The sequence below is a fragment of the Acomys russatus genome, chromosome 27 (genome assembly GCF_903995435.1).
Source record: "Acomys russatus chromosome 27, mAcoRus1.1, whole genome shotgun sequence".
Classification (NCBI taxonomy): Eukaryota; Metazoa; Chordata; class Mammalia; order Rodentia; family Muridae; genus Acomys; species Acomys russatus.
Genome location: NC_067163.1, coordinates 10,356,166 through 10,379,064, shown reverse-complemented (window position 1 = coordinate 10,379,064; position 22,899 = coordinate 10,356,166). Strand labels below are relative to the sequence as shown.

The 22,899-nt window shown below is 43.7% G+C and overlaps 1 protein-coding gene across 1 annotated transcript in view; it reads left to right on the top strand.

Moving 5' to 3' along the window:
- Positions 1-22,899, top strand: part of Csmd1 (CUB and Sushi multiple domains 1) — a 1,555,368-nt gene that overhangs the window by 1,030,795 nt on the left and 501,674 nt on the right. Inside the window, exon 7 of the mRNA XM_051170014.1 lies at positions 16,666-16,743. Coding sequence (XP_051025971.1) covers positions 16,666-16,743 — 78 coding nt within the window. The remainder of the gene's footprint in view (positions 1-16,665; positions 16,744-22,899) is intronic.

Here is a 22,899-nt window from a genome sequence, read left to right as displayed (position 1 = left end):
CACACACATAGCCCAGCTCAGGATCAAGATGGCAACGTGGTATTTTTGAATCCCTTCAGATACAAACCTTCGTCATGGCCATCAGGTTGATTTAGCTCCATGAGCCAGTCCCTGGATTTTTCCTGCACACAGACGGCACTCAGATAGGCCATTTCCTCGGAATAGAATCCATCTATTTTATTTTCTGCAGTAGATGAATTCCAACAGGTTGAAATGAAGCCCTGTTGTCCTTATTGGTCCTGACCACTATCCAGGCAGGTTTTGGCTCCTTACTACATATTATACTGGATGGCTGTCCCATTGTCTACAGCTCGGAGAGCTTGAAGTACACTGACTTTAGTGAAGATACTGTGATTCTTATTTTAAGAGGCCATAGTCAATCCCAGGGGTTCACTAAGGAGAACCGAGCCAAAGGCAACAGCACAGTAACAGGAAGCAGATTTGAAAGGCATCACTCATGATGCCGCCAGAAGATAGCACCTAACTCTACACAGTCCAGGCACCAGTGGGTTTGCCCATGAGTGGCCCTCTGCTGTTGTTCTTCCTACCAGGGCAATCTGTAACTTAAGAAGCCCCAGTGTCTCGTTTTGAACTTTCTCATGGCTCAGAATCACACAGCAGAATGTTTAGATCTATGTCTGGCAGACAATGAATTTATCAAGTCCCACTCATCAGACTCCTACAGACTTGTATTATCGCGATGGTCACATTATTATATACGGTAGTTTTCCTTCCAGTGGTTAGAACAAGCACAAAAGTAAAGAATTTGATATCTTGAATGGCGATGCCATCAATAACGGGTGACACAGAGAAATATTAACACACCACAGAGCAATGCTGCAGTGAGCATTCAACGCGTTGGGCTGCAGAGGCATTGGGCCCAAGTAGTGTCACTAATGGAGACTTTTCCAGCCACAGTACTTTTAAAGGTGATTTATTAATGGCAGGATCCCACAAATATTGGCAAGAAATAAAATGGGTTATAAACTAGAGAGCAGCTCACAAATCAGAGGGTCCCTCTCTTCATGACGTAATGGCTTCAGCTCTGCCGTGTTGGGGCCGATATGTTATAGTATTAAAACAAGGCTATTAGGTTAATAAGTGTGTTGTTGTTTAAGTTCTTGTGGATTCAGACTAACTAATTTTTCGTCCTAGTGATTATGGAAGCTCAGTGTACAAACATGCATGCATATGTTTATGCACATGTGTATATATGAATACATATGTGCATTTGTGCATATATGTGTTTTATATGTTTATATGTGTGCATTTGTATATATGTATGTGTATTTGTATATAAGTGTTCATATTTGTATGTACATTGGCATGTTTATGTATGTGAATATGCATGTGTGTGCTTGTATATTCATATAAGTATGTATACATGTATGTATTTGCATATGTGTTTATCCATGTGTATCATGTGTATCTGTGTGTGCTGTGTGTTCATGTATGTATATGCCCATGTATGTGTTCATGCACAGATGTGTGCATAAATATGTGTTGCACTTGTAGGTAATTTACCTTCAAATTCTTATTTGCTCAAGTTGAAGACGTATTTTTTTTAGGGTTTCTGTTTTTCCCATTGATGATAAGAAAGTGACAAAAGGAAGTGTGTGCTGGTGACACATGTCTCATCAGTGGCATACATCACAGATGGCCACCTGCTCGTCACGGCTCTTCATTCTTTGCTATTTCTTCATATAGTCCCTCTCAGAAAATCTCCTGTAATTGCTTTCTCTAAAATAGCCTCTTACGGTTTCTCATTTAGATGTTTATCATACTTCTATAAAGAGTTCCCAGCTCTGTTCCATTCTCCTACCACATTAATTTTGATTTAATGTTATTTAATAAAATTAATGAAGCTTTTCTAAAGTTTTGTTCCTCAAGCCCCTAAAGAATGCTGCTTGGAAAATAATAATAACTAAAGAAAAACGGTAAAGGCGAGTTTAACTAGCATGCCAATTAAAAAAAAGTTATTGCATTTATTCTTGTGTGGTGCCATTCTGCTTGTCCAAGTTAGCATCAACTAGCAACTTGACACGGTCCAGAAAGTCTTCACGTTGAGCAATTGTCCTTATCAGGCTGGTCTGTGAGGGGTTGTCTTAATTACTATTTGATGCAAGAGAGGCCACAGCCCACTGTGGGTTGCACAGTCCTTAGGCAGGAGGTCTTGGACTATACAAGGGACTAGTGAGTATGAGAGTGAGAGAGCAGAGAGTCAATCAGCAAGCATCATGCCTCTGTGGTTCCTGTCTCCAGGTTCCTGCCTTCAGCTCTTTCCCTAGCCTTCCTCAGTGATACACTGTGTTCTGGAAGCGTCAGCCAAATAAACACGTTCATCTCCTAAGTTGCTTTTACTTGCGATGTTTATCCCAGCAACAGAAACTTAAGTGTGGATATCAGAGGACAACTTGCATGAATCTTTTTGCTCCTTTGATAGTGTGAGACCTCGGGGCTGAGCCTTTATCTACTGAGCCATCATACCAGAAGGCAGGTGCTGGGTAGCAGATCTGGCAACACCATGGATGCAGTGCTGATGAAGAAGGAAGCTGGCCAGAGAAGGCTGTGTAGCAGTGTGTTCACTCCTCTGATCCTCACGCACATGGGTCTCCACTCTCACAGCCCAGCTCATACACGCAGCCTTTGCAGATGCTGAGGGTCAGAGCTGCTTACAAGAAAAGCAGTTGTCTTAGAGATCACCACTTACATCACCACTTCTAGGCGATGTAGTTTGGATGGTGGCGAAAGAAATGGCTGATTCTCCTGTGTCTATTATCATACCTCTAGTTGCTCTTGATGAGTATGGGTTCCCCAGGCTTCCCGGGCAAAGCCTTTCCCCCAGCCTGCCGCTACTGCTTTCTGGCAGACAGAACAGGGAGAGTCCTCCCCTTGGCTCCCAGAACATAAATAAACCGCAATTATTTTCTTGAAATAATGAAATGAAGACTTGAGCCGCCGACACTGTGAACTTACCGTTGTGAAATGTCACCTCCCTTGAGGGCTCACCCCCCCCCATGAATGCAGTGCAATGAGTGGAGGCAGAAAAGGGCACGGAGAAGAGAGGCTTTATAAGAAGTCCTTGCTACCCGGCTGTCACGTGGTCTAGACACACATGCTTGCTGAAGTCCAATGTAAACAGCTTGATTGCACTCAGACTGGTGCCATAATGGGCTCCTGTTTCTATGCGAGGCTGTGCAGGGCAGGGCAGGGCAGAAGGGACACCAGCAAGTCCCAGTGTGAGGTCCCGAAGAGTCTCTGCTCTTCTTACTCTCTGTTTTCTCCATACAAGTTCATTTGCTTTATTAAATGACAAGCATCATTTGGGGAGGAATGTGCCTTGATGGTGCATGCAGATGAAAGGACTAGGCCACTTGTTATTACAAGAGACATGTGCAAAACCAAATAGAAACCTGGGCTGAGTTACCTCCTATGCTCGCCCATTCAGTTACCAACCCATCTTCAGTGTCCTGGGTAGAGTGGATGAGAAAAGCCTAAATGTCGAGCCACTGGTGCCTGGTGCCCTATGCTCTTGAACCAGTGGCAGCAGGGCTGTCCCAGCACAAAGCCTTTTTTTTTTTTTTTTTTTTTTTTTGAGACAGGGTTTCTCTGTGTGACCTTGGCTGTCCTGGACTCACTTTGTAGACCAGGCTCACCTCGAACTCACAGTGATCCGCCTGCCTCCGCCTCCCGAGTGCTGCGATTAAAGGCGTGTGCCACCACGCCCGGCTAAGCACAGAACCTTTTTAAAAGCATGCTTCACATCTAGCAGGCCAGGCAGCTGCTAGGTGTTCACTTGCTATCTTATTTGTTTGTCACAGACCTCTGCAAAGCAGGTGATAATTATCTTTATTAAACAGAAAGGCAACCTGAGATCTGGGAACATTGCTCACCTGCCAGGTGACATTGTAATGAGACTCAGGACACAGATCAGATACCGCAGCTACATCCAAAGTTTACACTGTGGTGTCATGAGGGTTTTCCTATTAAAACCCCCTTCCTGAGGGCTAGACAAATGGGAGAGTGGAAATGCTGTCCGTGGAGGTGCAGCTCAAGATCAATCGTTGTTTATTTAGCACAGGGCACATATTCAGGACAAGGATATAGATTGAATAAAGCCTTAAAGGTGTAGAATCTTACTCACTGCCTCGCACAGCGTGGCCGTTTCACCATGAGCAGAACACCACCAGTGAATATACAGCAAGAGGTGAGCTAATTTCTTGTGTTTCAGGAGAAGTCAGTGAGTTCCATTTCCCCAAAGACCACTTTATGTACACTCATACATATCCCCATGGGAACATTGCAGAATCAAGAGCTGTCTGATCAGAATGTAGCAAACCCAGGATGCACGAGGCTGCTGCTGGCATCAAAACACGTAGAACTTCTTGTTTCACGCCAAACATTTTTTTTTATAAGTGATAGTCCAGGCCTAAAGAGATGAGTGGGCAGTTCAGAACACTTGCTGCTCTCACAGAGGACTGGAGTTCCATTCAGAGCCCTCTTTAAACAGCTCACAGCCACATCTAACTCCAGATTCAGGGGGATCTGATGCCCTCTTCTGGTCTATGTGGGCACTGCACCCATATGAACCCCTCAAGGACTTGTGTGTGTGTTCATGTGCACATGCATATATAAACTAAATATTAAAGAATGTGGTAAAAAATAATAGAATTTGTAGCACGGTGGAAACATGAGCCAATGATGCATTTGTTATGACCAATACACAGTGCATATTCTATATTTATTGGCAGTAGGTGTGAAGTGATAGATCTGTCCCATACTCATTTATGCAATGTGTAGTTCTAAGATGTAACATCTATCGCAGAGTGGGTGGTACTGAGGCAGGAAAGTCAGGGGAAATTCTTGGACATAGCAAAGAAAGGACCCCTCACTTGGGAGTGTGATTGAACACACTTGACAGCTGAGAGTCAAGCTTCCAACACAATTAACAAAATGTGCCTGGAAATTGCCTCCACAGGGACAGATACAGTCTTCCATACAGGAATATTTTCAAATGAGAAATCTGAAATTAGGGCTGGAGATTCTGGTCAATGTTTAAGAGCACTAGCTGCTCATGCAGAGGAAATGGGTTCAGTTTCCAGCATCTACACTGTGGCTCACAACCATTTGTAACTGCAGTTGTAGGAGATCTAATACCATCTTTTGACCTCCGTGGTCACCAGGCACATATGTGGTGCACAGATATACACATGAAACAAAATATATATATTTAAGGAGTGTTGAAATAGTGACACCATGCTTAAGCCTGAGCATGTCTGATCTCCCAGCAGATATTTCTTTTCCTATATATTTTCTGGGAATCTCACAAATCAGACTATTAACTTTAATTTGCAGAAAAAAATATCTTAACTTCTCTAGATTCCCAGAGGCCCAGTGGTTGGCTTGATCAGCTGTAGTCTGATCCAGTGCGTCTCAGGATCCCAGTGTAGTCTCATGGAGCATCCTAGTAACACTGAGGTGCAGTGCCGGGCCTGATGCCACGTAGGAGTGTGAGCGTGGATCCTGGAGAGACCCTAAATAGAGACCTTGAGGACTGCCCCATGCTCTTGGGTGGGTCTCATCTTCTCTTTGAGCGCCTTCTTTCTAGTCACCCTGCTGCTTCAACCCCTGAAAGGAATCCTTACTCTCCTTCCGCCAACTGATCCTGAGGGTTCCTTCCTGAGCTGCAGCCAAGGAACTGGCTTTACCTATTGCAAGGGGACAAACAAACAAACAAAAACCCCTCTTCAGCCTGAGCTTGGTGATACAGACAGCTCAGTGGGTAATGACACTAGCCATGTAAGCCATGATGACCCCAGTTCAATATTCAATATTTGGAATCCACACGTGAAAAAATGCAGAGATGTGGTGGCACGCATCTATAACACCAACACTCATACAGAAGATGGGTGGAGGTGCATGAAAAGTGTAGAGCATGGTGTGTGTGTGTGTGTATGTGTGTGTCTGTGTCTGTGTGCATGCACACGTGTGTGCACTGGAGACAAGAGAGCCTGCCGCAACAAGGTGGGAGAAGAGAAAGGGGCAGGAGAGAGCCGCCTTGAAAAGTAGTCCTCTGATATCCACAGCCATGCTGTATCTATCTCTGTCTGTCTGTCTGTCTGTCTGTCTAAGTAAAAAATTAAAAAAAAAAAAAAAAAAAAAAAAAAAAAAAAAAAAAAACTTTAAAAATCAAACACATAGCTCCGGCTGCTGCAGTCATAGTGCTGACTGTTTCCAGCCTGTGCCCTGCTACCTAGAAAGCTGTCAGCTTCATCCCAGCGTGCCTGCCATTCCACACGCACATGCATGGCCCCTAGTTGATCAAAGCTTTCTGTGCTAGTATGGCTGTCAGGGGCAGAGGGGAAGATGGACCGCGCTTGGAACCAGCTCCCTCCAGTCGACGTTATCTGCTCAGCACAGAAATGAGAAGATAGGATCTTACTGTTTGCCCTAGTCAAAGGGAAAACACAGGAGGCTGTGTCTCTGAGTTTCAGAAAAATTCAGGGATGAGTCTGGAGACCCATGGACTTGTGACTGATGGCTCTGTCCAAACCTGTATTTGCATAAAAACACAGGGCTTACAGCTACCCACCACGGAACACTCTTCCACCCAGGAAGAGAGGCTCTTGGGTGTGAAAGAGTGGCAACACAGTCTCTACCACACAGGGTGGGTGTTCTGTGACAGCTGTACCTGCTTCTGGGTGGGAACCCTTCCCTATTCTTCTTCTGTGCCCTCCTGGGTCCGTCTTCTCTCCTTCTGTCTGGGAAAAGTGGTTAAAATAACTTCCGTAGAGTGAACCAATAAATCCCCACAGAGCAAGTAAAATGATCTTTTAATCTCACTGGTTACAACCTAAATCCTGACTGTACTTAGGGATGCACACTTAAATCACAGAAAATATATTATCTAGATGGTCTCGGGTGGTTCGGAACACAGGGAGAGCGAGGTTAATTATCTTCCCTAAGATCATGAGTTTTACTGTGATTTTCCTTTGAGCTAGAGAAGAATCCAATCAGGGTTCCTGTGGAATTTCCATTCCTTAAACAAGCATCACCATGATTTATGTGGTGATATAACGTCACACAAGTATCTAGATAGATTGGTAGAATATAGGCAGATGATAGGATATAGATAGGTAGATATTAGGTAGACGAGAGGTAGGCAGATAGATAGACAACAGGCTGTGTTCTGCTCTAAGGAACCCCATATCATAGAAAACAGCAGTTTCCTGATTGTACCTTGTCCAAGGGGACTCCATTTTGCAAGCAGCATTTGCTCCACTGGGAAGGCAGTGGTGTAGCTGGGATGCCTTTTTGTTCATGTAAACCCAGGTCTTTGCCTGTTACTACCCATGCGGCACAAGCTGATGAATGGCTTATTCCTGGAAGTGAAAGGCGGTCCTAGAACATGTCAAAGTAAAATGGGACCATTTGAGCCTATGGGAATAGGAAAACCATGTCCGATAAACCAGGCCTGAGAACATACGAAGTGTTCCAGACTGAGGGAAGGGTACAAATCTCTTACCTGATTCCTGTAGAGAGGAGATCACCTGAGAGGGAGATGGCGACACCCACACTGACCTGTCATGTGACCACTCAGGAGGGCTGACACTCAGAGAACTCCTGGCTATCCCAAGGACTAGAGCTCAGCTCACTTCTCTGTGCTAGCCTCACCTACTTAGATTTCCCTCTGCCCATCCCACATTTATCCGTCTGGTCCAGCTCATTCACCCTGTCTCCACAATGTCCATGGTCTTATGAACTAACTCTGTAACTCAATGCAACCTTAAGGCCCTCAGGCCTGGCAGCCTACAGTTTACTCTGAACCATTGGCTGTGATAGAGCTGTGGATTCTCCAGTGTCTGACTACATCAGCTGCTCGCCTTGTACTCACATCTTTGTCAAGTCTGTGTATCTGCCTCCAATGAGGCCTCGTTGAACTTTTGAGCTATGTTGGGCCTTTTTAATCCTTGCATCCTCTCTCTCTCTCTCTCTCTCTCTCTCTCTCTCTCTCTCTCTCTCTCTCTCTCTCACACACACACACACACACACACACATACACACACACACACACCCACACACATGATTTTTATAAAAGATCTTTGATTTTTGATTTATGCATATGTATGTATGTGCACACACATGAATGCAGTGCCCACGATGAGCAGGGCAATGAGGGCATGGGAGCCATAGAACCCCCTGGAGCTGAAGTCATCAGCAGTTTGAAGCTTCTGGACATACTGGGAACTGAACTCAGATCCTCTGGAAAAGCAACATGTACATTTACCTGCTGAGCTGTCAGTCCTATATGTCCTATATGCACTTTCTTTAGTTAGTTTCAAGATTAAAACCGTTACTGTGGTGGAAGGGCAGTGCTTTGTTGCTGGTTTTTTTTTTTTTTTTTTTTTAATGTTTGGGCTGCAGGTATAATCCAGAAGTTAAAAGCCCTTGTTGCTCTAACACAGGATTAGAGTTTGGTTCTCAGGGCTCACATTGAGTGGCTCAACCACCTCTAACTCCAGATCTAGGAAATCTAATGTCTTTTTCTGGGTTCCATAGGCATGCACATGTACATGCATACATACATACATACATACATACACACAAATAAATATTTTTAAATAACTAAGTCAATAAAAAATGTAAAGGTATGCAATGTAATGTGTGAGAGTTATACTGACAACTAAGATAGGATTGAAGATTCTTTGTTTACCAACAGCCAGCTCTCAGGCAGGAGGGCAAGTAGGAAATTTATAGTCAATGGAATTGACTCAGCTCGTGAATTTATTTCTATTAAAGAAATTCTGACCTTCGGGAAAGACACAAAGGTTTCTCACGCATACATGCGCATGTAAAACTATCATTTCAGTCTCTGAAGTGAACCTTAGATGAAAGGTTTCCAGTGACCACTCAGCAAGGCAATCCAGCCTTAAAGCTTTTAATAGTGTCAAGTGTCACTTACTGCATTGAGATTCACCAGTTGGTTCCCAGATGGAGCAGACTGGATGATTTAAGCAGAAAACTGAAATCTGATCATTTTTGTTATCTGCAAAGGTTGTTGTTCAAAGCCTTGCTAGCACCTGATAGAGGTGTAGGAGTGTTTGCATCTGTGTACTCATATGACGAGAGCTGCAGGAGAGATGACCTTGGGAAAACAACACAGCAGTTATTTCTAGAACTTAAAAAGATTTGCCGCAGCAACAATTAAGCTCCCTGTAAAATAACCTGTAGACAATGAGGCAACACTGTGAGATATGTGTCAGCAAGACAGCCAGTAAGTGCATCCATTACTTTAAATGCGGATAAACCTGAGATCTTTTTCACTACCTCCTTGGCGAGTGTTTTCACTAAGGCTGGCGACAGATGAGGGTTAGCTAAGATATTCCTGGGTGAGCTAGCTGACACAGCTTTTCTAGCAGTCGGTTCAGTCTGATGGGGTGACAGCCCTGGCTCACTCTAATGGTAGCAGTTCATTTAGAGAAATGGACCAGAGTTTGAACACATGGTCCATAGGTGTTCCGAGTCACACAGAAGCCCAGGAAGTGAGCAGAGGTATTGGCTCTTACTAAAGATGACCATTGTTAAGAGCATCATAAGGAAAAAGACGGGAAGATGTGATGGAAACAGAAGAAAAATTAAGCTTTATTTTTTTTCCCTTGTGAAAAAAAAAATAGGTGTCTTTATCAACTTTCTGTATTAAGGTACACAGCTCATTTGGGAGTGTGAAAAGGGGAATTAAAACTGTAATGCTAGCTGCCTCTGTGTGATGAACTCTTGATTCTCTGACTTCCTCTTGGCATTTTTTTTTTTTTTTAGGTTTTCTCAGGCTTTATGCAATAGCCATGAATATAATCATATGGAGAATAATGGAATGACACAGCATCAGTGCTGTATGACAATGTTATAACTGGAGATTTTTAGGGTTAAAACTCAGAACAAGGCAGCCTTGTGCACCTGCCTCTGCTGCCTGCTTCCTAGAATGGCTGTGAAAGTCACGGAGGGAAGAAGAACTCCCTGTGTCCAGAGGAGTTGATAAAGGAGCCGACTGACTTCACGTCGGCCAAGGGGCGTGAGCCTTAGGTTTAAGTAGAAGCAAAACTGAACAAAGGGGATCCATAAGGAGGCATTTACAGAGTTCTGCCCTTCATCACCTCAGCTCTGGTTCTGTCAGGAGGTCTGAACAAGTCCTTGTTGCTTGCTGGGACAAGGTTCCCAGGTAAAGGATTGCTTCGGCTCCCTGTCGTAGGCTCCCCTGATGGATGCTTACCTCAGAGGCCTGTCCTGTCAGGTTGTCTGTCCCTGAACCCAAGGACATGACAGGGTTAGAAGAATGACTTATCTCTGTCCCTTCATCCACAGTGAAGGAGTCAGAGAGATGCAAATGGTGCAGAGGTGTCAGTTTCCACCCTGATTTTAGTAGCCTGTCAGCCCTTTGAGGAGTTGGGGTGTCTTCACAAGAGCAGGATCTTAGTCCCTGCCTCAGTACCTCTTATCATGACGTCCCACCTTGAGACCTTCCATCATGGTGTGACTGATATCAAGAGACATTTAGCATAAGCTTTTAAAACCTAACATATGAATTCATTAAACGAGTGCTTAGGAAATGTTATATACTTATTCAGCTGAAGTCTGAATTTAGACATTTCAGCACTATGAGATAATATGTTTATAATTAGACAATTCACTACATGTTGTGGCATGCAATATGATGATATGTGGGATGAGACCACTTGCCAACATGTTTCTTACTTGATCCCCAGCACAGAAAGGAGAGAGATGATTTTTTTTTTTAATGTAAAATATGTTTAAGTAGTAATCAACAAGGTAGCGAGTAGTGATTCCTAGCAGAGTGATTAGGCTGCTTTATCAGCTTAAGTAAGCTCAAAAATTTCAAGCCATGTGTCAAACGCAGGTATCACACGTGAACACCCAATCATAAGTTTGGATTAGATGATCACAAATAATGGCACTGCCCATGTAACCGAGCTGTGAACAGCTCGGATACATGGCAGTCCTATGAAGATCCCAGGGAATGAATCAGCCCTGTGAATGGGGCGGCCATTGTGCTGGGGTAAACTGAGCCAGAGCTGCTTGATGCTGAGGTATGAGGAGGTAGTGGCTGAGTGGAGACCTGAGTAGCAGGTTCACACATAGAGAAGCGGGACCAGACTTTGGAGAGATGTGTTTCAGCCTCAGGAGGGAAAGGAAAGGATGTGCTAGCTCCAGCTCTCAGGGGCTAGAGAGAAGGGATGTGGGAGAGAAAGGTTCTACTGTCCATTTCCTGGTTGGGTTCTAGCTACTTTGTACACTTTTTGATTTGAGTTTTCATAGAGAAATTGGAATAGGATAACATGCTTGTGTGATAAATGGATCACTCACTCACTCACTCACTCACTCACTCACTCAATCAATCAATAAGTGGAATAGAAAAACCAGGTGACACCGGAGGAAAGAGAGCAGCCAGACTGGGGGTGGTGGTCTCTGCTCACAGTTCTAGCACTGGGAGGCTGAGGCAAGAGTATACCATAGATATATGACTGGCTTGGGTTACATATGAGAATACATCTTAACAAAACAAATAGACAAAAAGGTGATAGATCATGTTTCCGAGGTCCTGAGCCCAGGTGAAGATGTGGAAGAGCTGGTTCTTGTGGCAACAAAGCTCCTTTATTCCCAGAGTAGCTATAGTTGAGACCTTGTGATTGCACCAGCTCCCACCACCATGTGAACATGACACTGATAGCTGACAGGCACCAGGGAGCCGGGGAGACACTGAGACGCTTGACAGAGTCTCAGACAGTTCAGCAATGGGTTTAAATTAAGTGTGTTTAAAATGTAAAACCATCAGGATTGTAATGGCTTTTTCCATATAAAATGCAGTGAAATCGGTGTTAATTGGGGGATTATGATGTTGGACTTAGTAATGAAGTGACTGATTAATTTAAAAACAATTCTACATCCTAATGTTCGAAACAATTTGTAAAGGACTGAGGTGTGAAAGCCCCTGGGAAAACATGAGATTTGTGGTGAGCAAAGGAGAGTAAACAACCGCGTTCCTCAAGGCCTAGGATTTTTTAAATGCTTAATTTTGTGTTAAAAAATACTGTGGGACATTCAAAATTAAAATTTTATTTTCTGACAATGAAAGAAAAATAAAAATTTCCAAATACATCTAAGCAAAAAGCATAGTTCTAAAACATGCCATTGCCTCTTAAGTTAAGAATAAATTAATACGAACAAGACTGGAAATGTTGACAGACACTAGTAGTCTCAACACTTGGGAGTCTGATGCAGAAGATTCATGATTCCCAGGCAGGCCTGAACTACATAGAAAGACCCTGTGTTAGGAAACAAAAACCAACAAAAAATAAAATGAATAATAGAAGTTTAAATAAAATATATCTTTTGTGCTATAATAACACAATCTATCCAACAAAGGGTTGATTACAGTTATTATTATTGTGTTGATTAAATAATTATTGAACAAATTATGTGAGAAGGGCATTTCTGGGACAGGAATGCTTCTGATCAATGAGGGAGACAAGTCATTAACTAATGTATGGCATATACTAGCTAGATATATGGAAAAAAGCCTGCCTAAGTCTAAGGATTCCCTTACTAAGCCAATGACCCTCAAAAGGTGAATTTACAACTCAAGTCAATAAAATCTCAGAAGAAAAAAAATAAACAAAAAAGAAACTTGTTAGCTAAGAATGGAGGCCCTCATAGGCTAAGTTTGGGGTTAAACATGAGAATTAGGATTGTTCTTAGCCCCAAAGGGAAGTACAGGGTGGTGGGGGTGGGGGTGGGGGTGAGGGGAACGGCATCTCTCCCCACATCCATGTCACACTCTTTTCCTGATGCTTTCTTTATAAGTCAGGGTCTCTCTGTTAGCCTCAATAGGAGCTGAAGTGACAAAGAGGAAGGGAGAGACAAGAAAAAAATAGGGGCGAGAAAGGGAAGAAAAAGAGGAAGAAAAAGAGAAGGGGGAGAAGAAGAAAGGAAATGGTTCTGGGAGAAAGAAGAAAGATATGAAGGGAAAGGCATAATGGAAAGTGCAGACAACTGGTCGACCAAGGATGTATATGTCAACTTCTTTTTCTGGACAAAACTGCCACAAACCGTTGTCCTCAAATAAGAGGCTAAAGGAACATGGAATAAATCAGAAGTCGGTGGCTCGGAGAGCAACAAAAGAATAATACCACCATATCGAAAAATAAATAAAGCATCCCTGGTGGAAATTTAGCTTCATGGCATCTCGAACAATTATTTGTGGGATTGTCGAATTTATGGGCTCATCATATTCTCAGAGAGGTCTAGTATATTCAGACACTCTTATAGCAGCACCCTGTGTGCCTCTCAGTCTTTTCTTTTCCTTTCTGAGAGAATTGAGTTCTGTTTGTTTTATCTGTTTACACTGAGTGGAATCTGCTGTGAGTTTAGCACACTGTATAATCTTCCCATTGATTCGCCTTCGTATTGCTCATTGCACATTCGTCTCTCCTCCCATGAGTTATGTCAAGATAAAGTTGTTCCTATAGACGAAAGTGGAAATGATGCGGAACACACATCAAGGCACTCACGATTTTAAATTAAAACATGGTTCTTGGGCAGAGCACACAGTAAGATCTGTTCCAAAGGTTGGCAGCTTCTTGCTCTTATTTTCTGTTTGTCCTGCTGTTGCTCACTACATGGGAATAAAGATGAGAAACAACAGACTAATGTCACAGGGAAGGAAACCAAGGCAGAGAAAACCTAAGGCTGGGACCACTGTGGGTAGCTACTGAACAACCAACGACCAGGCCTTTGAGTCAAGCCTTGTGGAGTCACTGGGGGAAATTTGGGTGATGGTGGCGCTATTACAAAGCACAAGTGGCCACAGGGTCCTTGGTGCTTAAGTCATTGTCACAGAGAAGTAGCCAACCTCTCTGGGATTTTTTTTCTCCTCATCCTGGTGGGTATCTGGGTGGGGTGGATCACCTTTAAGGAATATGGCCAGAACCATGGTGGCTCTGTGACATGCACTCTGCAATGTTGAAAGTTGAGAACCACACACTGACCAGCACTTTCTCACTGTGGATCTGTGATATCCACCTCAATGTCCCCATGAGCAACCTTAGCACTGGGAACTCAGACTATCCTAATCTTGTCATTCATCAGGCATGCATTTGGGAAGAGCTCTGGAAGATCACAAATACTCCTCACTCTCTGCCTTTTCTCTGTTACTCTGCCAAGCCCACAGCAAGAATTGTCTGTTTGTATCATTCCAACTTTGAGGTTTACAGTGCTAAAGGATTCAACACATTTCAGGTCCAGATTTAAAAAAAAAAAAAGAGAAAGAAAGAAAAAAAAAAGATTATAAATCTAAGGCCAGCTCTTTGCCAAGAAAGAAGTAAATAGAAACTCCATCTACACTGACTAGGGCCTTCTGAACAAAGAAGCTCACATAAGAGGGAACAATTTGAGAAACAATTCAATGTCAAATGCCTCCACAGTACTCTGCTAATCTAACAGCTAACACTTGGTGACCCAGAGCCCAGGGAGACACTAGCCCAAAGCCTCAGTTTAGCTATGGATTTGTGAAGGCAGTCCTGACTCCTGCACACTGACAAAGTGACAGCCTGTTTGTCAGGGTACCAAAGGGGTTAGACACTTGCTCCCTTCCATGGTGTCTACTGGTGAGACTTTGTCTTCTGAGAGGACCTTCTGCTTCTGTCACTCTGTGAGGTCCCATTGGTGAAAGGTTTTCCCCCCACTAGAGTCTGAGGCATAGACCATATCTATAGCAGTGAAAAGACCTGCTCTCTTCTCGGGTCAGCTCAAGCTACTGTACCAACCTAGGACAATGCATGCAGTAAACCTAGAACCTCTATCCAGATCTAGCCAATGGACAGCACATTCTCCACAATTGTGTAGAGAGCAGGGACTGACTCAGACATGAACTCTGGTGCCCGCTATTAGACCACTTCCCCATGGTTGGGAGACCTGCTGACACTTAGAGGAAGAGTAAGTGGGCTACCATGAAGAGACCAGATAGGCTGTGATCATATGGTGGGGGAGGTGGTCCCCTTATGTCACAGACCTAGGGGAGGGAAATAGGATGAAAGAAGGAGGGAGGGGAAATGGGAAGATACAAGTGAGTGGATAACAAATGAGATATAATTCGAATAAATTACTTAAAGAAAAATTTTTAAAAAGAAGTAACACAGTTCATATTTTATGAGAGAAGTGGTAGGTGGCAGATAACTGCTTTCATTTTATTATTCCAGAAAAAGAAAAAGGAAAAAAGAAAATCAGGGCATCAGTAGCCTTTCTTTCTCTGGCTTGAGGGAAGGTTGAGTGACACAAGTGTAGACAGTAAACTTCATCTGGCTGTTGATAAGTGTTTCCTGTGGGTTAGTGTTCAATCTTGATGTAAGGGCACAACTTTTTCTCTCATTGAGCATCCTGGGCAGGAGGAGGATGGGGCACAAGACTCTTAGGAATGGGCGTGGAGTAAGGGAGGTAGAACTAAGCAGCAGCTGGCCTGGCTTTTATTTTGGTTGTTATTTCTTGGGCTGAAATAATTGGAAATGCTAAGGCACCAGAGCAAACTAAGGAGTATCAGGCTCCTGGCTATCTTTATTTGCTGTGTGTAGTCTCTTCTAGAGAAATAAGCCAACTGACCAATACATACTCTCCATGAGGAGTACTTGAGAGAGAAGGAGAGCTCAGGGCAGCAAAAGATAAAGACAAAGATGACTCATACCCAGAGCTCTCTTCCCTGCTTTAAATCTCAATGTTAAAAGCAAGGGATCCCTGTTACACACTTTGGCTCATACCCAGTTTTGTTTTGCTCAGGACCTAAAAAAGTCAGACCTTTATCTAAATCTGAGAGATGAAATTACAGTGCATCACATCCTTGTATATCTCAGACAGGAAAGGTTGGCTAGAAAAGGAGGGGGTGAAGGAATGAGGAGGCAAGGAAAGAGGAGAGGGTGGAGAAAAGTGAGGGGAGGAAAGGAGAGGGAAGGGGAGGGAAGAGGAGGGGAGGGAAGGGAAGGGAAGGAGAGGGAAGGGAAGGGAAGGGAAGGGGAGAAGAAGGAAAGACAAGGAAAGGAAGGAAAAAAGAGGGGAGGAAGGAAAAGAAGTAGAAAAGGAGAGTGGTTCCTTCCCAGTTAACCTACAACATTCTGAGCATGGCATTTTTACATTGCTGCCCATCAACGCCATCAGACAAATTCTAAGTGGTTGAATTAAAGCATGAATAAATATATGATCAACATCTATTTTGTGAGGAGACTTTCATGAATATAGCAAATTATATAGAAAGCAATAGGGTCAGGGTCACTATGGAAACACTGAGAGCATGAGCTGCCCTGTGTGGTTGGGGAGACAATGGTGGTGCATCCTATCTGCATTTCCTGGTGGTGAGTGGGTTTGGTGGAAGGTGAACCCCACTGTCAATTATTTTTAGCTCTGGGCACACAATCATGAGACACATTTTGCTGCCAAAAAGCCTTAATTATGTGTAGCTTGTTTCCCATCTGTTTAGTCTCAGTGGCCTTTTTGATCCCAGTCCCTAGATCAGAGGTTGGCAGCGTGTGTTGACTAGATTTGATATAAGACTAAAGTATAGCTTTGTGGACAAATTATCATCTGACAATTTACTTTTCTTTCTTTCAGTGAAAAAGGCGATTGAGCTGAAGTCCAGGGGAGTCAAGATGCTGCCAAGCAAGGATAGCAGCCACAAAAACTCTGTCTGTGAGTCACTTTCTTTCTATGTGAGGATGGATGTATCATTAGAGGGGGAAACAGGAGTGGAGCGAATGGTCCCTAACTTCATTCTCTAAAATGGCTCTTCCATTTTAACTGCCCTTCCACTTTGAAAGGAGAAAGGTCCCAGGAGAAAGACCAAGCCTGACCTGTTGACAAGTTATCTTTCATACCTCCTAAACACACCTCAACTCTTCCTCCTGTCTTTCCCTGTGAGGGGCTAGACCTTGAAGATTTCTTTCTTAAAACTCTGTCACACACAGAGATACCTGGAAGGCTCTCCTCTCTCTGTTTAGTACCTTCACGGGACTTGGGTCTTGTAGTCTTTCTGGTCAATGTCACTGATCCTCCACTGCCTGCAGAGTAGACCATTGGACAGCATGCCTGTCCTTCCTAAGAGGAAGGCAGTGCTGTAGAGGATGCATCACTTCCTGCTCAGATGCACTCGGCAGCAGCTTTGTGCTTTCTCAGTAGCTGTGGGATGGATGTAGGTGGCCACCAACTCGGCAGTGACATCTTGCCTTGGTCTGCAAAGACTCCCCCTGCATAGCTAACCTGGCTGTTCAGTGTTCCATGGTTGTAGACCCAGAGCTGAAGTCTCATCTAGATGGTCGCCTATATTTTACAGACTCTACATCAGGCTCCACTACCATGCTGAGTGTTCATAGAGTCTGTTGGCCTGTGGTCACCTTCTTCAACCATTCCTCAGACCTCTGCTCACATTGTCCCCACTCTGTGAGTGTTTCTGTTACTTTTTGTTGATAATCACAGGCCATGTCTTTGGAATGAAATTGGGGGGGGAGAAGGAGATATAGTTTTAAAAGGTGAAAATGATTGACAGGAAGAAAGGAATATTGTTCATCTATGTAAAGTTTTAGTGTTTTGTTAACACCTATATGTCTTATGGGTAGAAAATAAAGTGTTGGCAATACTTTTGGAAAAATTAATTTTATGATTGAAATTCTTGAAGTGGTGACCTACAGGTTGGCCAAATCATGTGTCAGGTGATTTGCTTATATTAAGTCAGCACTGGATCTGATGCACCACCCACTGGCTACAGGCTTATATGCTGAGATGACATTGGCTTAGTTTATTCATACAAGACTCTCTCCTGTCCACATTGAGACAGGAAGTGACAAATATGGACAGGAAGTGACAAATCTGGCAATTGCCTTTTGAGTAGTAGAAATCATTCCCCCCTGTCTCCTAGTGCTACGACACGCTCTGTGCCATGCTTAATCCTGCTTCACAGGATGATGTACTTTATACACATCAGTAAGGAAAAGAAGAACTGAAGCAGCCACAGCTTTTCAGGATCACTGTGTGATATGTGGCCCTGAAGAGACAGCTGGGATGTTTTCTAGAGGAAGCTGAAGGCCCAGACTCTGGATTTATAAACACTTGCTATATTCAGGCCCAAGATTCATCGTAACCATTTGTGCAAGCAAGAGAAGCCCGCATATTCTTAGTGGTCCTTACCCACCTTTCTCATGCAGTGAGCATTGAGCAGTTAGTTATCCCACTGGCAGAATTTCTATCAGTCATCACAGGGCTTAGCAACAGGGGACCTTGCTCTGTAAAGGCCAGGAAGAATGCTGACACTGGTCTTACCTGTGTCTCTGTTCTGATGGCTGGAGGTGGGCCTGTTAGGACAAGCTCTGAGCCTGCTGTGAGCCAACAAGCATGGCTGTTTTTTCGTTTTCCCTTTGTGCTCTGTGAATTCCTTACCATCTCTATGAGGGGAAGGTGTGAGAAAGCAATTTTCATTCTTCACACTTAGAGTAGCAACCGGCTGTGTGTGGATTTTCACAGGATGAGGTATTTTATGCACATTAGAGATGCTGGGTCTTATTCCTCTAATGCCCTCCACTGAGGTTCAGGCTTCAGCCTCTCAGGCCCACTATGAGGGTTTAGAGGCCTCAGCCCTTTACCAGGTACATTTAAACCTATGTAACCCTCTGCCACAGGTGCTCTAGAGGCTTCCCCAACTAAGGGTTTGATGACATTTGAGAAAATGTGTTCTGGAAGTACCTAACAAAAGGCCAGGATCTTCTGTGAGCTGCCAGGCATCACCCTAGGTTATCCATCTGCAATGCTCAGCCCTCATAGGGCCTTTTCTTATTGAGAATCCTCACAGAGAAAAGAGGTGATGGTGACCATCATGTCAATGCCTTGCACAGGGCAAGTCTGGGCCTGGCAAGACATATATGCTCATCTGACACCTGGTAGGAGCAGACTGCAGAAACTGAAGCTTCAAAGAAGGACCTGGGGAGCAGGTGGTCATGCATGCACTTGCATGAATGTGTGTGCATGTGTGTGTGTGTGTGTGTGTGTGTGTGTGTGTGTGTGTCAAGCTGGCCTTGAAAATGTGGCAGCCCTTCTGGCAAATGTTGAGGTCACAAGTGTACAGTACCAGATCTCACCACTACGTGGACAGTGGTAGATACAAGTCTCTCCTCCTCGTTGTCTGGGCTCTCCTCAGAGCCACGTTTATCCTAGATGCTTTCCCTGGGAGGATGAACAGGTGGATGCCTTTCCAGCTCATTCATATAAATGGTCACAAGGCAAGAGGAACAGATGTTTGTTGTTGCTTTTGAGCTGGAAACAATTTTCCCATGCAAAGTTAATAATAAATGACTTTACAAATTCAATATACATTTGCTCCAAGGAATCGACAGCACACTCTGGCTGGCTTTTGAATGTGGGGTTGCAGCTGTTTATGCCAAGCAGGAGAGGAGAGTGGGTGCCAGAGCCTTGTCTAATCTAAAGCTGCCTTCAAATGCGTGGTGAACTTCGCAACAGCATGCATTGCCATGTAGGTCTTGGGGAAAAAATAGCAACCAAATACAATAAGATAAATATTCCCCAAGTGCTTCCTCTTTTAGTTTATTTCCATATCTCCTGTCTGAATAGGCAACATTTTTATTGTTTTGTAATCAATGTTATCTACCTTGAAAAACACAGTTGAAGTACAATCAAACTCATTCCAACCTTGCATAAAGCCCACATATCTTACTTAGGATTTTATTGCTGTAAAGACACACCACGACCACAGTGATGCTTATAAAGGAAAGTATTCAACTAGGGCTGGCTTATTGTTTCAGAGGTTTAAGCATTATCATCATGATGGGAAACAAGGCAGCATGCAGGCAGGCATGGTGCTGGAGAGGGTTCTACGTCTTGATCCACAGGCAGCAAGAAGACACTGAGCTACAACCAGCATAGCTTGAGCATACAAGACCTCAAAGCCCACCCCTGCGGTGACATACTTCCTCCAACAAGGCCACATCTCCTAATTGAGTCACCCCATGGCCAAGCATTCAAACACATGAGTCTATGGGGGTCATTCTGGTTGTTTATTGTGTCTATGGTGGCATCCACTGCACTGGCTGCTAGCTTTTCCTTTGACTCATGTGGCAGAGGACACATGATACAATCTATGTCTCTGATTTTAAGGCCTCTGTTTCAAAGTGGGGGCTCACCCAGGACACAATGAAGTGTGTGACACAAATACAGGATGCTTGCCTGACGGTCTTGAATGACTGGCAAACGCATTTCCTAAAATAGACTGGAAAAATTATTCTTCCACTCTGGACCCATCTAGCATGGTCGCTGTCATTTTCTTACTTTTTGTTTCTGTAAGTTTGCAGTAACCATAGGAAACATAAAAAGGCTGGTGCCCTTTGTCACTGATTATTTAACTATGCAAAAACAAAATAAATAAAGAAAGAAAGAAAGAAAAAGAAAGAAAAGAAAAAAATCAAGAAGAAAAGAAAAGAAATGCGGTATTCTATCTTGAGTAAGTTCTTGTTTTCCTGGCACCGTGTGACTCAGGACCCAAATCCCAGCGCTGGGTTTCACCAGGGACATCTTCTGGCCTGGGTCTTCTCTTTATAAACGGATCTTCAGAAGCTAGGAGGAAGGAAAGGAAGAAACTGTGAATTCTCATTAACCGGGCACCTCTGGAGATTAGGAAGAGAAGCCAGCTCACTATTTTTTATCGTTTTAGGAAATTATTTTCATGTGACCCACTTTGAGGATAGACCCAGGCCTGCCATTCTGACTTCACTCCTGACTCTAGCCTTTCCTATCTTCCTGTCTGCCCAGAGCATAGGCCCCACCTTTTGCCCTGGAAGTGCATCAGCTATAGATGGTGCCGGCTTACTTTCTGTTCTGTCACTTGATTCTGGAATTTGTCTTCAGGAAGGGTCTTCACAGGTTGTAGCTTCCCAGATAATGAGAGGTGTGGCTGCTCTGCCAATCCTCCCTCAAAAAATCTTCCAATTACCATGGCTTGTTTTACCCATCTACGAAAATTGTGTCATGCATTATAAAAATGCCATCAAAGATAGCATGCTTGCCGTTAAGTGGGCAGGGGCACCTCTCCCCATCAGGGCGCATTTCTAGGACATGAAGGCTCTAGGATTTAGTTGAGTGACCGCACACAGTGTGCTCTCTCTTCTTGCTTAATGGGAACTTTGCTTGCTGTTGCAAGAGCCAGGCTCCTCATGTGGAGTCATCCAGATCAGCTTTAAGGCAGATTTTGAAAGAAGGAAAAATAATAGTTCCATTAACCTCTAACAGCCATCCGAAGGTTTAATAATAAAAAGGGGGATAATTGCCCCAATCTGCTTTCTTCTATTGCATGTAATTCCAGGGTGCATTGCCATCATTACAGACCTTAGCTTTCCTCAGAAGGCTCTATCCTCATATTGCATGAAAGTAGTAGATTTAATGTAGCTCTTTATAAATCAGGTTAGTAAATTATGCAGCGTCTGAATAGGCTTTTGTCACGGCAGGAGCTGAAATATCTTCTCAAATACCCAGGAAAACCTTACTGCAAAAAAGCTGATGTCTAGATACATCTGAAGAGGCAAGCCAGAGGAGAAATTGCCTGCAAAGCTAGGTGGTCTGTCTCATCATACAAGCTAGTCACATGCGTCGAATTCTTAAGGCAACCAGGAAAGTAAGATTCAAGATATGAAAAATAGCACTCAATTGTGTTGGAGATGGTGAAATGAAAGTCCAAGCCTACTGGAAAAAATCAAAATCTCCTTGAGCATCCCAAGCAACTAAGTCTAAAACCTGATTAATTAACTAAAGGAAAGAATTCTCTCAGCAAATTGACCAGAGGCTACATTCCATTATTCCCAAGATTTGCAGGGAGGCCTAGAGAAGGAACCTCCGCTGGCAGGGACTGCTGTGTGGCTTCTCATGCCCATGGCTGACTCTAGGAATTCAGCATATGACGTAGGTTTTCATCCACTTGTGTAAAATAAAATAACATAATCCTTTTTTCCTTTTTTTCTCTGGGTGACTGTGGCCCTGCTAGTTTTCCAGTGTCTGTAGAGTGGGGCTAACTCGAGTGTATGTTAGATGAGGGAGCCTCAATGGTTGATAGAAAATAATCTTATGTGGCTATATCATTGTGAGTTTGGTCAGAAAAGTCCAAAGGTTAAATTGATAAATCACTGTAGCTCTGTTCTCAATTACCCTCTCAGTCTGTGAACTTTAGACCCAAAGAAAATAAGTCGGCAAGATCAGTTAATGAGGCTGGATTGCAAGGTAGAGAGGTAGGTGGATTTCAGAATCAGGAAATACTCAGTGGGCGGAGGGGGCCTGAGGAAGGAGACCTATCCCAAGCCAGGCCAGTTCATTGAGCACATGCTCTACAGCTATGGAGAGAACACCGGAAATAGAACCAAAGACATTTCATCCATTATGGTCTGCATGGATTATATAATTAAGCTGACTTCAGTTTCCCAGGGAGGAAGCATTCAGGTTGCCCGTAACTGACAGTCTTCGCTTCAGTCTATGGGAAGTGCCATATGCCAAGTCTTACTAAGAGGCAGGCATGCTCATTATTTATAGTCGACTTCAAGGAACTTGATGGATGCTCTGTGATGTGGCACATGAAAGGAGAGGCCCAGAGATAGGGCTGATAGAGGTTAAGGAGCAGACAACATGTCTGCCTTTCTCAGTGTTCTCAGAGGACTTTCTGCCCATGACCAGGCAGGGTTACCTAGGAGTGAATAGCCTAACCTGCACAGGGTCAGTCTCCTCCAAAGTCTGCCCTGCCTCCTCTCCTGTGCCAGAAATATGATGGCAAGCTTCTATCTTCAATACCCACTAAATATCTACCAG